Source organism: Pteropus alecto, unplaced genomic scaffold (genome assembly GCF_000325575.1).
Source record: "Pteropus alecto unplaced genomic scaffold, ASM32557v1 scaffold433, whole genome shotgun sequence".
Classification (NCBI taxonomy): Eukaryota; Metazoa; Chordata; class Mammalia; order Chiroptera; family Pteropodidae; genus Pteropus; species Pteropus alecto.
The window spans coordinates 710,686-727,652 of record NW_006433953.1 but is presented as its reverse complement, the minus strand read 5'-3'; the positions used below and the strand labels follow the sequence as shown (position 1 = coordinate 727,652).

General features: G+C 36.3%; 1 protein-coding gene across 3 annotated transcripts in view; it reads left to right on the top strand.

The window, feature by feature from the left end:
• The first annotated feature begins 4,036 nt into the window (after positions 1-4,036).
• PTGES3 (prostaglandin E synthase 3) overlaps positions 4,037-16,967 on the top strand; it is a 19,939-nt gene continuing 7,008 nt past the window's right edge. Inside the window, exons 1-3 of one of the 3 annotated variants that reach the window (XM_025044696.1) lie at positions 4,037-4,436; positions 16,266-16,379; positions 16,528-16,597. In XM_025044696.1, the coding sequence (XP_024900464.1) occupies positions 4,435-4,436; positions 16,266-16,379; positions 16,528-16,597 (186 nt within the window). In that variant the 5' untranslated portion in view covers positions 4,037-4,434. The remainder of the gene's footprint in view (positions 4,437-16,265; positions 16,380-16,527; positions 16,598-16,967) is intronic. The other 2 variants (XM_025044697.1, XM_006908920.3) reach the window with 2 other exon arrangements.

Sequence of the window (16,967 nt, the reverse complement as noted above, 5' to 3'; positions counted from 1 at the left end):
TGACTGGCTAAAGAAGTTGTGATACATATATACAACGGAATATTACTCAGCCATAAGAAGAGATGAAATACTGCCATTTGCGACAACATGGATAGACCTCGAGATAATCATGCTAAGCGAAATAAGCCAGACAGAAAAGGTTGAAAATCACATAATATGTGGAATATAAACCTAAAAGCAACAAATGAACAGAACAGAGACTCATGGACATGGACTATAGACTAGTGGTTGCCAGAGGGTAGGGAGTGGGAGGGGAGAGGTAGACAGGGTAAAGGGGGTCAAATATGTAGTGACAGAAAGAAATCTACAGGAGGTGAACACACAGTGTAAATACGCCTTACTATTAAAAAAAATTACATCTCTCACTTGGTGTTACAAAAAAAAAAACTTCTCTTTGTTGCCAATAGAATTAAGTTCAAACTCTTTAAGGAGGCATATAGGGCTCTTTGCCATCTGGCCTGAACTCACCTTTCTAGCCATCTCTCTCACTATTCTCTTCAATTTAGGCTCTCCTAAGCTCCAGCCACACTGAACTTCGCACAGATCTCTGAAAATTCCATTGCCTCCACTTTACATATGCTATATTTTCATCCTGAACACCCTCTCTTGCCTCTTACCATTGGCCTGGGAAAATTTATCCAGCCTTTGAAACACAGCTCTTAATCATTACCCTGCTTTGAGGCTTTCCCAGACTCCCCTACTTAGTTCTTCAGGTTGCAGTTCCCACAGTACTGTTTATAGCTCTAATACAGTAGTCACTGTGATGCATTATAATTTATGTTTTTATATATATATATATATATATATATATATAGTGTGTGTGTGTGTGTGTGTGTGTGTGTGTGTGTGTGTGTGTGTGTGTGTGTATTTGAGCCAAACTGGTGACTATGCCAGGGAACAAGATCTCAAAAGCTCCAGAAAGGACAGTTTTGCAGCTTCTTTTATGCATTTGAAATGTAAGGAAGATTACATGGTGGTGGGAGAAAGTAAGGCAGGGATTGCATTACAAAATATTTAACAAGATTACATGTTATCTTGAGGATTAATATCCCCTTGAGAGGTATTACTTCTGGTATTTCAAAAGTGTGTTAATCTAGATGCACAAGAATCTACTTACTTATTACCTTTTTTATAAGACAATTCCTGAAGGCCAGGAATAATATTGCTCTGCAGTATCAGGCATTGGTAGGCTTTACATTCCAAATATTTTAAAAAATTATTTTCTTAGCATTTGGTCTTTTCTTATTTTCGTCCAAATGATAATACATAGCCCTTATTTCTTAGAAAAGGGAGCATCAAAAAAGTTTAGGGGGAACTACTAAAAGAATCAGAAAAAAAGGAAGACCCCTTAACTTTGAAACCAATCCTATTTCTCCATTATTCCATTTTATACTGAGTTATTCTGAAAGATGCTGAACAAAATGGTGTTAACATTCCTCCAAAATCTAATGTCTGAATGTAACATAACCTTCTGATTACTTCCTACAATATACAATGGAAAGAGCACAATGAAATGTTTACTTACAGCAGTTACGCAACAACTATAATACATTCTCCTTCATGAAATCCATGAAATTAAAACTTTACCACCTGATTTCCTCTGATCTTAGAGACTATTGCTAATTTACATAGAAATAAGCACATACCACTCTTTTTACAGTCTCATTTTCTATAGTATAAACTCCACATGTATATACATCGGTAAAGTTTGGGGTGCAAGACCATTTTTAAGATTTCAATACATTTTACTTAAACATGTAAATTACCTTTTTAAAGCCTCTTCCTTCACCTAGATCTGTTCATGTTTTTGTCTACGCATAGTTAGATACTGATAGAAAAACTCAGAATATGAAAAAGCTTGATACAAGTGATACAGTCGTTTTTAACTCTTTCCATTATTGTTAAACCAGACTGATAGGGTATGCTTCTAAATTGTGGGAAGATAATGATAGCATCAGAGATCATCAAGTAATTTAAATTGCTATGGGATGTATATATTTAGCTAGATCATTAAGTCTCCTTTTAAACTTTATAATCAATTTCTGATCCCCTATACTTAGAACAGATTACTACTTTGCCCGTTTTTTTATTTGCCTTACAAATACAAAACTAACAACCTCTAAGTTATCTCATTAGAACTCACTCATAAAACTAGATTGTTCTCATCCGTTATAATTTAACTTTTTAAAATATTGCTTAAAAATATTTCAATCTATAAAGTTCTTTTTTGCTATTAGTGACTGTGGACACACTTAAATTCAGTCCTCAGAAAAAATATCAGAAAGTAGATGCTACAATTTAACTGACAAAACGTTTCTGCATTCCTTTAATTTAAAAAGTTGGCCTCAGAATTTTTCTCTTAGGAGACTTAGTATTTAATTTGTGAAATGGCATCTGATACTCGCCAAGTATATTCTAATGTCTGCCAATTCAGGTTACAGATTTATCTCCCTAAAGCCCTTACACTATAACTTACACGTTTCAATCTAGATTTTGGCCCTTCTCACAAAATCTTGTTAGCGAATTTGAAAAAATAAAAAAAGCTTGGTACAACTTGGGTCCTCACCAGCCACTGGTTGAAATAACATACAAAGGCATGGATAAACCTAATAGTAAGCCAGTGTCTGCATAACTTCTGGGTGAGAAACCCCTTGAAATATGTCCTACGGGGGAAGTAAACTATGAATTACGGTGTAATACGTCTGAATTTTCAAAAGTTTCTTGTGTGAAAAGCAGGTTTTCCCACAGAACCTCTTTTGATGAGAAAATACCAGTTATTTAGGGTTGCAGTCTTTTCAATTCTACTTTCAATTCAGTTCCTCCATTTTCAGTGCACCTTATACATTGTAACCAAATTATTCTAGAACATGAGAGTGTTACTCCCCTTCAAAAAACTTTCAATAGCTTCCCACTATCAGAGCAATAAATTTAAAACAATTAGTCTGATATTCAGTGCCACCATTGTTTGGTTGTAACCCACTTTCAAAACCTTATCTTGAATTAGTCCTCTTCCCCTTTTATGCTCCCATTACTTTTTGTACTTCCATTATCCTGATTTATGTATTTTATTTCTCCCAACAGGCTGTAGGATCCTTAGAATCAGTATTTGAAAGCTGGGTTTTAACCTTTTTAACAAGATTTGAGCACTGGGTCCAATGTCCGTAGTTTCCAATACCTAACTTGCAAAGCATAAACGCTAAGTCCTTAAAGCTGAATAGGAACCCCCCACTTTTTCCAAATTGTTTTATGGCACTTTCCATAAATCTCCTTTGTATTCTAACTAGAGATGCATTGGTATATTTCTCCCTTACTGCATTGTTAAACGCGGCCTTCTGGAGCAGGGAGATGGTTTTCTCTTGGTTACTACGCCCCACCGCCCCCCTTCAATGCAGCCTAACCCAGTGCCTTACACAAAGACACTTCGAGAGATCGGCTGAAAATAGATGGGGAACACTTTTTCCCAAATGATGTGCCTGAAGACACCGAGTGTTCTAGTCTCAATTGCCACAAACCTAAACTCTCCACTTAAATAACCTTCCTGTCTTATCTGCAGCACTAATCTCTCAAAGCAGGGGCAAATGTTTGCCCCAAATGGCAAACATTCCTCTTCAGACAAAATACTTCCAATTTCCGCTGCTCCTGTACAGGGTTTCCAACGTTCAGAAAAACGGCGAGGTGAACCCAGGCCCTCAATTATGAAGTTAGCTCTTTTCCGCAAATATCACCATTACAGGCGCCCTTTTCACATCTTTTTGCGGCGGAACGTTTCTTCAGTGGGCTGGTTTGTTCTCTTAAGAGTAACCAACCCCCGTTTCACTTTCCAGGCCATTCCGATTCTGTGAGCCCTCCACCTCGGCTTTCCTCCCGCTGTCAACACAGCCGTCTCCCGGGGAGATCGCTCAAGGCGCGTGGCCAGGCGGTTAGGCGCCAACGGTTTTCTAACGCGAGGGGGAGCGCGGGAGGAGTGGCGGGAACAAGTAGGGGCTGCAGGGAGCGAGCGAAGGGCGGGGCCAGCGCCAGGAAGGATCGCGAAGGAGCTGGGAGGCCCCGCCCTTTCCGTAGATATCTCTAGAAAGCCGCGCAGGAGCCCGAAAACAAAGAGTGCGCAGGCGCGACGGCAGGGCCCGGGCATTTTGCTGCGTCACCAGCCGCCGCCCGGCCTCACCAGCCCTCGCTCGCACGCACGCACGTTCATCCTCCGTCCTCGCGCCCCTTTTCCTACACTTTCCTCTTCTCTCCGACCAGAGGAGCCGCTCTCTCCGCGCGGTGCATTCTGGGGACCGAGCTCAATCCCGCCGCCGTCGCCTGAGAAGCGAGAAGAGGCCGCACCGGGGAGAAAACGCCGGAGTCGCCGCCGGAGAGGAGTCGATTGCCCAGCAGCTGCCGCCGGAGAGGCCCTCCCACTCGTTCACCCGTCCCCCTGCCCCGTTCACGATGTGAGTGCGACACGCCGCCGAGAGAAGGTCGCCCCGCAAGGAGGCCGAGGCTGCGCTGGGGTCGGCCTTTCCCCTCCCCCGCTTTCGGCCCCTCGGCTTTCTCCCCTCAGTGGTGGCAATCGTTCTTGCCTGGGGGTGGGAGGTTCAGTATCCTCCATTCGGTTACCGTTGGCGGGCGGAGGACATTTTTCCTCTAGATGTCCACTTCCCCCACCTCTAAACCGTCCTTCAGCTTCCCGGTCCCGGAAATCCCACTTTTCCCCCTTTGGCAGACTGGGTTAGTCCTAACTCTCCGGAACTTAGCCTGGGGCTTTAATCTCCTGTGAGCTCTTTGCCTTGCGGCGCTCTGGAGGCGTGGACCCTCTTGGATCGCCACTTCGTTTCTTGGACAGTCTGGTTCTGCCGCTCTGCGATGCCGGCTTTAGGCCCTGGGCCAAGTGCACCTGTAGTGGGTGCTACCAGAGGCTGGTGGTGGCTCCTTGTAGAGCACCACGCGGCCCTCGGCCGAGAGCGACAGGAACTGCTAGGCAACAACTGGAGGGAGGCCGAAACATCACCACCACCACTTTCGAGTGTCGTGATTTCTGTAGTGCGGGTCTTTCCAGGCCTCCTCCTAACTTAGGTCTCTCGAAGGGTTTGAAGGTGGCCGGATCTCTCAGCCATGTCCCTGGCAGCTAAGAGTTAGTTACCATTGACCAGGTAGTTCTGCACGTGTGTTAGATGGAAGATACTTGTGGACATTTTCTGTCTTAAGTATTAAACTTGAGGCGAGGTTTCATTATCCTATTTTAATTTAAAGATGAAATAGATATATAATTGCCTTCTTGTTGTCTTAAAGAGCTAAATTTGTTTACGTGGAGGTAACTATAGGTTCTTCAGCAATCTTAGTTCTATGATAAAGAAAAACTTTAGTGATTTTAACCGAATAAGAATTCTTGGCATTGCCATTTCCAGGCCTTACAGTCTTCTCAGGAAAACCTTTACTTTTTCAAATGTGAGAAATGTCAGTTTTATAGTTTTTTTGGTATCAGCTGTTCGCTGAAAGTTACGGAGAGCATTTGAAGGGGAACAATTTTTATTCCTATAAGAAGTAATGCACTTTCAAGGGCTTACTTAACAAAATAATAACATTGACGATGAGTATATTAGGCTAGAATTCTAAATGAAAAGGATTCCAGTTGTTGGAGAACAAGCCTCGGGGCGAACGCGTGTATTTACTGTAAAAGGGCTGTATTAGAATTTTAGGATTTTTCGCCCCTCAAAAGTGGTGTCTAGTAAAGGTTTTAATGTATGTAAAATAGCTTTTGTTTTTCCCTTTGAAATGTCTATTCTAAATAATGTAGGATTGTCAATCTTAAAATATCTATGAGTACAAAATGAGTTCTCAGAGCATTACCAACTTTTAATAGACTAATGTAGCCAAACAGAATGTCTTTTCACGAAGAAATACCATGTCAGTATGTTTTGAAATAAACACTTTCAAGAAGTCACATAAAATAGTTAAAATAGATAAGAAACGTTATGTAGATAGATTAAAAACTCAAATGAAAAATATTCCAAAAAGCCATCCATCCGTAATTACAAGAATGCTCCTTTTAAAATGAGTAAAGAGAATGAGATAAATCTCATTCTCTTTAAAATATTCAGTATATGCCACCTTGTAAATTCTTTACAGGATCTTAATGGACTAATGACTTGAATGAATTTACAATATGAATGTTACGAGTAAGTAGTGATTTCCTAGGTAAATTTCTTTTAATTAGGTTTTTAAAAGTTTTTTTTTTTTTTCTAGTTTACTGAGAGTTGTCAATATCTCACCTATCTTGGAGAAGGCTGAGATTTTAAGGCCTTCCATTTAAGACCTCTACCAACTCCTCCCCCCCCTCCCCGCTCCCCACCCCCACAGGGTGTCTAGGGAAGACAGTGCTACTTTTTTAAACTAGCTTTTGTAATTGGTTCTGGTTCTAAATTGGACCCAGTAACAATAAATACAGAGTAAAATGCTTTATTAGTTTGGAGCTATTTGAAGTCATTGTTTCTGGTGTCTTGTAATTAAATTAATAAACTGTTCAGAAACATACGGTGACTATCTCTTAACATTGGTTAAAATCTTATTTACTTTGCCATCATCCCTCTTTGTCAGATTGAGTCCCCAAAATAAAATTATCAGTCTTTAGTCTCCAAAACAATTTGTAATAGTGAGCATATGGTATATGGTTAATTTTTGTAAGTTAAGGAAGAGTAACTGATGTTGGCCTTTGTTAAATGTTGATTTTCCTAACCACTGTAACTTGGCAACTGGGTTTTCTTTTTTTCTGTGCTTAGTTAGACTTTAACTAGAAGGCAGTAGAAACTGGAATTGAGAAATCACTTGAGTGCAGACCAGTATGTACTGCATTGTTAATTAAGATTCTTCTGTTTGATTTTATTTTTTCAGTTTTAAAACCTAGAAGCTATATAATTTTAGGATCTTGGTTAGTGAGTTGTCAGTTTTCAGGAAAATATACATTTGTAGTATCAGCTGTTTCAAATCAGCCTAGCTCTTAAATGCTTTTTTAATCTGATTTTATATTTTATGTGAGTTCTTAAATTGAGAGTTGTTGGATCTAGTGTAAATTTTTACAGAAATAGGAAGGTTGTCATAAACTTTTTATTTGCTTTGTAGATTGGCAGTGATAGATTTTAAATTGAGGCTGACTTCTGCACTTCCCCAGGACATCTTTGAACTTTTGGTTTTCCAGGAAAATGCCAATTAACCTTGAGCAATATTTTCTCCCCCGTGTTATATTCGAAAGGCAAATAAAATTTGCTGTTATGGATTTTCTATGCAATAGTTTTTCATACGTAGCCATATTTATTGCTAAAAAGTGTTTACGTCAGGGCCCTTTTCAACTCAGCATGTTTAATTTGTGTATTGAAAGCATCTAAGTCATAAAGATGTTTAACAATTTTTAATATTAAATTTCAGTATCTAGTTCTTCAAATATTCATGGAGTGCTAATTAGTACAAGGGGCTCTCCCAAATAGGATTGGAAATCAGCATTTGATAGGCTTATTTTTCCACTTAAAAGAATTATTTTTCAGGTAGTCTTTTTATTTTCAAATAAAAAACCATGTCTCTCTAGTTCAATCTTATTATCTAAACTACTGCTTCTGTTAGCCTGTACTACTTCTTGACATGTGGTAGTGAAGCTCTGACTGAAACTTGTAATGGAAGCAATAAGAGATCTTATTTGAGTTTTAATTTGAAGAAAAAATTATCTGCTTTGGGAATGTTAAAAGGATATATGCACAAAAATGGGAATGTGGGAAGGTCATAGAGTAGCTTGGAAGAAAGTCATTAAGTTTGAGGGGGGTAACTTTAAGAACAGCTTTCACCTTATATTTTAGAGTAGGAATTATCAAATAAAGGAACTAGTACAGAGCTTCACTACCACTCTTTGTTCACACCTTGATGTCTTCGTAGTTTTTTTGTTTGTTTGTTTTTAAATGGGGCTGCTAGGCCAAAAGGAGTAACCTAGCAGTTCTGCTTATTAGATAGTTAGGTCCACAGAACTTAGGTAGTTTGTTTTAACAGCTTAGTAACTCTTTGAAAAATGAATACACATAAATTGAAAGAAAAATGTAGTTTCTTATATAACCATGGTTACTAATGGAATGTGTAAAGAAAAATGTAGTTTCTTATATAACCATGGTTACTGATGGAATGTGTGTGCCTTTTGGGCACTATATAACTTTCTATACCTTGAAATCAGACTGGCTCCTTATATCTGTTCTCCACTGATTTTTTTAAATCATAGCAGCCACCAAAAATCCAGCTTTGCAAAGATGCAACCTAATGTAGTGCATGCATTCTACTGTTAACTGAACCACTTGATAATTTTGCTTGAAGTTGAGTATCACTGAATTCCTCTCAAATTTAAAATATTCTGTGGCCACCCTGTAAGTTTCTCCATAGTGCCCCAGTGCACCTTTCCACATAATTTAGAAACCACAGGGGCTAGCATGTGTATTTAGGTTACCTTTACAGAAAGTTTTACATAGTAGTACAACTGACATACAGAAGATCTGAAAATAAGAGGCAAAGAATGTGTGTATGAGAGAATTTGGTGTGAGACATTTATAGGCAGGGTTTTTGATAATATTTAAGGAAAAACAGGCTGGCCTATGAACCTGGAACTACTTTTTCCTTTTCTGTAGCAGAATTTTCATGTTTCCATATCATTCCTCACTTAGTACAAACTGAAATGCATTTACTAGTTTCCTAATTCTCTTTTGTAAATGAAAAAAATTATCTACTTTGGAGATGTGATACATTTAGTTAAAAAATCAGTGATTTTGAACTTAACATTTTTTTTTTACTACTGACTTTATTTTCTTGGTTTTAATGAGTTTTATTTTTCTATAACCTTTGATATTTAAAGATACTTCGGAATGTGTAAAATATTAGAGAATCCTGTCTTTAAGAAGCTTTTCACTTACTAGAAGTATTGTTAGCTTATTTCTAAACCTAGAAGATAGTTACTCCATTATTAAGCTATAGTAAAAAGTTAGTGTTCTGATTCCTATTTTATTTTAGAATTCAAAGTAATCTTTAGACAAATATGCTCCATTAAGAATGAACTCATAAGGGGACTATCATTAATTACTTCTGAATAAAGTATGTGATGTTGTGTACTATTAAAGACTATCTTAATGTTCTCCAATATCTTACAAATTTAAAAATATCTGGTACTTTTCAAAGTACTAAGCCAAAGAGTGTTATCTTACGATGTCTCACCTGTTTATACATTAAGAAAGAAATCATAGCTAATAATGGACCTGATCTCATTACCCTTATATTTCTTAGATGATTTTTGGACTAAATTTCATCTAACTTGAATATAAGCTTAAGGGTAGGGATTGTCTATTTTGTTGATCGCTGTATCTCCAGAACAATTCCTGGCAAAACATTCAAACTCAGTGTATTTTAGTGGATGTGGTTTTATAGTGTAGTGGTTAGCACGTCTACTTTACACGCAGAAGGTCCTGGGTTCGCACCCCAGTGGAGCCACAGTCCATGGTCACGGCCAGGCCACCTTGAACAAGCCCAATGTCTGATCTCAGAAGCTAAGCAGGGTCGGGCCTGGTTAGTACTTGGATGGGAGACCACCTAGGAAGACCAGGTGCTGTAGGCTTAAATAATAACAATAAAAAGAATTTTAAAAAAATAAATGTATTTTAGCTATAAATCTTGGCTGCATCAGGTGCTTGACCATGGTGAGGGGGTAAGGACTAACTGGGGTCTTCTACTATTGGTCCTGTGTTCTGCTAGATGATATATTCAGTCACATTTAAGTATATTTCGTATAGCTTGCTGGGCAGTAGTTGAAAGATAAAAGTTGGTGAGCTCCACCTACAAGTCAGATCTCTGATTTTATATCTATTAATTGAGGCTTTCCATATTTTGAGAAATCTGGAGAAGTACCCTATCAGAATATACCCTCAAAGTACATTTGACTTGTTTGTGAGCCCTTTTTTTGAGAATGTTTTTTTTTGTGTGTGGGAATATTTAGTTTATTCGTTATGTTTTGGTCAGACTGATGTTTCTCTTACCTGTGGATGATTACCGTTGGTTCCCCTTTAACTAATTCTGCCTTTCTTCGCCTCTCGCCAATTTTTTTAAAATCTAAAGAAGTTGGCTTTTCGGTCAAAATTAATTCTTTTTCCTCACTTTTTTATGTTTGATTAATTTCTGTATGAGGCCATTAATTGAAGATAAAACTTATCTTTAAAATATTTGCCTGTTTCATCATAAAGAATGTTAATTAGCACATCCTCGTATCACATTTTGCAGTCCTTTAAATACTTTTACAAAAGTAGAGCGTTTTTATTGAACGGTCATGATTGCTGTTTTCTCCAGTACGTTTGTCTATGTGTTGAGGAACCTAATATTTTGTGACCAAATAATAGTATCCTATTTTTTCCAATGATTCAGAGCAAGGGTTGAAATATTAACAATTGTTAATAAACCAATCTGATTGAAATCACAACAGATTAAAGATTTCTGGGGGGAAATATGCTAAAATAATATGGAATTTGGTGAAATGAGTACATAATATATAGGTCCCCTGAGGTTGATCTAAATCATGTATTTCAGGGAGCCAAATTTGAATTATGGTATTAACTAAGATTTGTAGACCTCTCACTTGAATACTAATAATTTTTAATTCGCTAAATTCTCATGTATGGACCAAGATTTTTCATATTTTCTGTGTGATGATCCAGAATACCTGCTTATAAAAACTTTTGAACTTTGGAATTTCTGAGAGAAAAAAAGGATTTGGAGTTTTGACCATAGTGATGTTTATAGAGAGAGACTAATCATATGCTGTAGAATTCTATTGTGTATAGAATGTTCTCTTTTTGAGATTTCCAGAGTTCTAGAGGGATGGTAGCTGCAGCTTTTTTTTAACTACCCGGTTACAGAATAAAGTAATTTTTTCATTGTCTCCAGGGACAACCGTGACCTAGCCCTAATGTGGTTTTCAACCTTAAGCTTTATGAACTAAACCCAAATTAAGTATAAATATGCCTGTTCATAAAAGGCTTGAGATGTTTTGTCTTTTACAACTCAGTGTGCCTTGCACATAGTAAACTGTCAAAAGAATTGCAGTAACTGGGAAATTTTCCTTCGCAGGTTTTTTTCCATTTAGCTTTGCTGGTTTAGTTTTTTGAGGCTCCTGTAACAAACTACCACAGACTGGGAAGTTTATAAACAGCAGAAATAATATTGCTCACAGTTCTGGAGGCTGGAAGTCTAAGATTCAGGCACCAGCATGGTCATCTTCTGGTGAAGGGGCCCTCTTCTTGATTCATAGCTCCTTGTGATGTTTTCACGGCTGTGAATAGGAGCTAGGGATCTCTTCTGGAGTCTCTTATAAGGCACTAATCCCATTGATAAGAGCTCTACTCTCATAACCTAAGCATCTCCCAAAGTCCCCACCTTCTAATACTGTAACACACTGAGCATTATGATTTCAACATACGAATTTTGGGGCAGTGCACTCAGACCATTGCACTGGTGGATCCATTTTTTAAAGTGAGGAATGCTTGTAATTTTCTACAATCTAAAGCCCACCAGATTCTAGAATATTAAAAATGGTATTTGGGAACCATAATATGGTTTCTACTCTATACTTATAAAATAAAAGAAGAAATTTTAGTCAAAACTATAGAGGAAATTTTAGTTTATGCAAAATTTAATTGCTTGAATTAATACAGTCCTAATGTGGAACTTTAAAGTTCTTGGCAGAAGAGCTTGGAATGTCCCACTGGGGGTTTTGGGCGGGGGAATATTATTTTAAGTTGTGTATTATTTACCTAATGTATGCTGAAGTAGAAAGTTTTTGCATCTATAGGCATGTTATTTTTAAAATGAATTAACAGACTTGCACAGTAGTTACGAATTTTGCCAGTGTTAGTCTAAAGCTAGAGGTAAATCCAACATAATTAGTTTAGGAGTTAAATCAGTCCTTTGAGTTAATTGGAGAAAAAGAATTGTAGTAATCCTCGTTGAAGATGAAAAGCGAATTCATAAATATTTGATTTCCCTTTCAAATGAGTGAATATATGTTTATTACTGGTTTAGGTTGTGTAGGGTGTCTCCCCTTATATTTTTGATGGTTTAGATTAAGGTCACTTAGAGATATTAGGCTTTGCTGGGCACAAATATGTACGTCACATTCTTGTTTTTACTCTTTAAAAATGTGAAAACCATTTTTGGCTCCCAGGTTTAGATCATTTAATTTGTTTTTATTATCCGCAATGATTATTAGTTTGCTAAAGCTGCCGTAACAAAGTACCAGAGACTGGGTGAAGTTAACTTAAATGGAAGTTTATTTCTTCACAATTCTCGAGGGCGTTAGTCCAGGATCGAGGGTGTCAGCAGGATTGGTGTCTTCTGAGGCCTTAGCTTTCCTTAGATTGCAGATGGCTGCCTTCTCCTGTGCCTTCATAGGGTCTTCTCTCTGTATTTGTGCCCTGATCTCTTATAAGGACACCAGTCATATTGGATTATGGCCCATCCTGACACCTCACTTTATCTTAATTACCTTTTAAAAGACAGTCTCTCCAAATACAGTCACATTCTGAGGTGCTGTGGGTTTAGGACTTAAACATATGAATTTGGCAGGAAGACACAACTCAGCCCATGATAATGATTTAACTATGGATTACTTACTGTGAATTTTAAGAAAAAAGATTCTCTTCTGGTTCCAAAGTCCTTACTATGAACAGAAACTGAAGAGCTTATATACTCGTTTTTTTTATATAGTCATTGTAATAACCAGGTCACCATTAGTGTGCTCCTTCTTCGTTACCATAAGCTCTTTATATGCAACTTGACATTTACAAAGTAGACAGTACTGTTAAATATCTTCAGATTATGTTAAATGTGGCTACAAAAGCATTTACCAGAATTTATCGAAATAGCCATTTGTAAAACAGATTGGGAGAAGAATCTAATTAATCAGGTTAATTATTTTTAGCTCGTTATGTATTTTTTTCAAACACAAAAAGTAGAATGCTAAAATCCTCATGCACCCATTATTCAGCTTCAGCCATTATCATCACAGGGTCTTTCTTGATTGTTATCTACTCCCTCCCCATTGTCCAATGGATTTTATTTTGAAGTTAATCCCAGACCTAGTGCTTTAAAATAAGGACCATCTAAAATCTGGATACCTGTGGCAACAAGTAAGTGCTATTGACCAACAGTTTTTGAAATTGTAGATTAATGGTGATTAGACAGTTATAGCCAGATTTTGTGAGCTGTAATTGTCGCAGTCTTTGTTTTCTTTTGTGTCTTAATTGAATGGAAAATTTGATTTTCTTGCTTTTTAAATTTTTAAATAATACAATGTCACAGACTGAGTTGCTCCAAAGGAAGAAAGCATTTCATGCCAAAATCATTTAATATCATTTTTTAAAAAGTATTATGAATATAATCTCTCCATCGACCTATCTTCCAGATTCAACCCTTAGCAGACCTTTGCCACATTGCTTTATAGCCCTTTTTCCTTTCTGAAGTATTTTAAAGCAAACCCCCATATACTTTAGTTTTCATCTCAAACAGACATTTTTTTGTAAAAACAATGCCTTTCATGGCTAACAACCAACAGTAATTTCCATAACACCTAATACCCTGTTCATAGCCAGATCTCCACAATTTCAGTAATCTTTTTTATGTTTAGTTTAAATCGAGATGCAGACCACATTCACAGATTTCACTTGTTTGATAACTCCTAGGTTTCTTAATCTAGATTAAGTAGTTCCCCCCTACTCCTCTATACCATTGATCTAAGAAACAGTATTCTGGATTTGTTGCTTCCTTGTGCCACTTGTTCCTTTTACTCATATTTCCTGTAGACTGGAATTAAGTCTACTGTGGAATGTATCATGTTGCATCAGATTAGGAGGTATATGTTTGGTTGTCCCACTTTTAGTGATGCTAAGATCGTAAATTCTTTATCGGCTGTTCATCTAGTCATTGTTGATAGTTTCATCCATTGATGATCACTGCCAAATCAGTTTAAGGGCTGCAAAATAGTAACTTTCCCCCCTCATGTTTTAACTGTACACTAAAGCTGGAATTCTGTACTGAAGTTTCCTTGATGAACTGATCCTGTTCAGTTACCATGAATAAAGGTTCATAAAGAGAAAAAAGGGAAAATGCCTAATTCTTTCTCTTTAAATGCCAATTTGTAAAGGAGTGGAGCTGTAGCATTTTCTGGTGATCTCTAAAATTATAGGTAGTTCTTCTTATATATTTTTTTAACCCGTATAAACTCAGTTTTAATATTCATTGTATTTGAATCAATTTGCAATCATTCTGATGCTCAAAATCCTATTGGTCTAGATGAGAGACCCTAATCGTTGCCTCCCGTTTTGTCTGATCTCATTGTCCTTATAAGCCTCATTTGTACAAGAAATCCCAAGGTCATCTATATTTCCCACCTCAGGCTGAGGTCAGCCATTTCTCTGTAGAAATCCTGGTTTCTTTTAGTCGGAAATAGTATTTTGGCACTGGTGTGTTTATTGCCTCCAGATTGTTATTGTTAGTGCTTTTTACGACTAGACTATCTGGTCGCTTCAGTTTGAAAGTCATTTAAAATTTTAATTATTAAGTTAGATGTTTTCTGTTAAAGATAGAATATGTTACCACATATTGAGAATATTGTTTGGGCAAGAAAATGAGTAGAAATAATATGTGGCGTATTGTGTGACCTATTCATAAAACTCCTAAAATTGTTTGTTAACTATATTAACAAACTAACATTAGAAGTTGTGATTCCTTAGTCCACAGAAGTTTGGTTAAACATTTTTTTCAGAGTCATTTAAAAATCCCTTGGTTTTTTTTGTTTGTTTTAAATTTGCCAGTAGGCGCCTAAAGAAAATAGCTTTATTTACCCTTGCTGATTTGCTGATATTTAGACTTTGGAAACTTTTAACCTATTTATTAACCTATTAAACTTTTGGAAATTTTTAACCTATTTCAGATATGACATCAGTGTTCCAGAGTAGTGACTGGTAAAGTTTAACAATTGTAAAAATGTTGGTGAACAGCTGGTCGCAACTTTTCTTTGCTGCTACTCCTTAGGGTTGGGAACATGAGAGCTTGGAAACAACAATTCCTATCAGTTGAGTTGATTTATGAAGTATTTGAACATAAAATTACTAATATTTTAAAACTTTATTGAAATAATCTTAGATTTACAGAAAAGTTAACAAAAATACAAAGAAGTCCTATATAGCCAATAACTAATTTTAAGATTATCAAAACATCACGTCCTTATTTTTTCTAAAATTGAAACAATTGAGAATGATGTGATTCTCCTTCCTTTCCTCATTGTCTTTCTGGCTCATTCTTTAGAGGCAAACGTAGTTCATTTATATGCGTGTGAATTCCTCTAGGAATTATGCATATGCAAATATTTAACTTATCTAAAGATTACAAAGAAGAATTTTAAAGTATTTACTACATATAGTTTTTGTCTACTGTTAATCAACTATATTTTGCAGTATTTGCTTCTAGCCATTTTTTAGTCATATTTTAATGAATGAGTAAGAGATCTCTAGGCAGCTGACATTATGAAGAGAGGTAATACTGTATTGCAAGGGACAGCAGCAGATGAATAATAAGGAAAAGGCAAATACTCCAGGTTGCTTCTAGTGTAGCATGTATTTGATACGTGTATAGATGAATGGTGAGGCTGTAAAGAAGTTTAGTTTTTAATCTGACATCATTATTTAGAATCATAAAAGTTTGTTAGATTTGTCTGCCCAGAAAAAAAAAGCAAGTTTGCTTTATATAGTCAGAAATAAGTTGTAGGTGAGAATTATTTTGAGAACAAATACTGTTATTTATCATACTTTTAAATTCCCCCCAAAGTTCCTAGCATTGTAAGTAAAAATGTTGAATACTATATTTCACTTGACGGTGGATTAGCTCTGTCTCATTTTTTAATTCTGTGAAGTTGAGTTTTAGGAGCAGACCCCGAAATGTGTGGCACATAAATTTTGACAGGGCAACCTAAATCGTTAACCCTACTGAGCGATGTTTGTTTTATTTTTAAATCCTTTTTATTACAAAGTATTATTGTGTTTTAACCTGCAATGTAGCTGTTAGAGTAAATATGTAGTTTCTATTAGAAATTGTAATTAACTGACTCAAAATAATGCTCTAATGGAATAGAGAAATATGTTGTTTGTATGCTAAACATTGGAGGTTATGTAAGTGTTCAGTTAATGGATTCTAGCTTAACTTTGTCTAATTTTATCTATTTGTAGGCAGCCTGCTTCTGCAAAGTGGTACGATCGAAGGGACTATGTCTTCATTGAATTTTGTGTTGAGGACAGTAAAGATGTTAATGTAAATTTTGAAAAATCCAAACTTACTTTCAGGTAAATTAACATTTTATATCATTGCATAAAAAAGCTTATTCCAGACAACAATAACTTTGGCTTACTTGTTTTGTGTTTTCACTGAAATTACTATACTAATCTTTATCTCTTTGAAGAGCCTCATTTTTAATTTTTTTTTTTTACACAGCTGTCTTGGAGGAAGTGATAATTTTAAACATTTAAATGAAATTGATCTTTTTCACTGTATTGATCCAAATGTAAGTAGTTGTGATGCTTTAATCCTGCTTTAAATCATGAGGAAATGGACATACTTCAAGTACTTTCTTTTTTTAGCAGTAAGACTAATTCTATTTTTCTTAATAGTTTGCAGAGCTAACTAGGGACATTTATGTTTTGTAGTATGTTCCCCCTTCTAACTACTTATACACATTTCATCATCACTGTTTGGACTCAATAATCTGGAGGCTTGTCTTATCTAAGCATAACTATTCTTTAAACTATTCTGTGATTATACCATTTAGTTAATTTTTAAAAGGTTTATTTTATTCACTTTGTGGTAGGTAGAAAAAATGGTCTTTTGCAATTGGATAGCTTAGGAAATTTTTAGTAGGGGATGTTTCTTTCAAA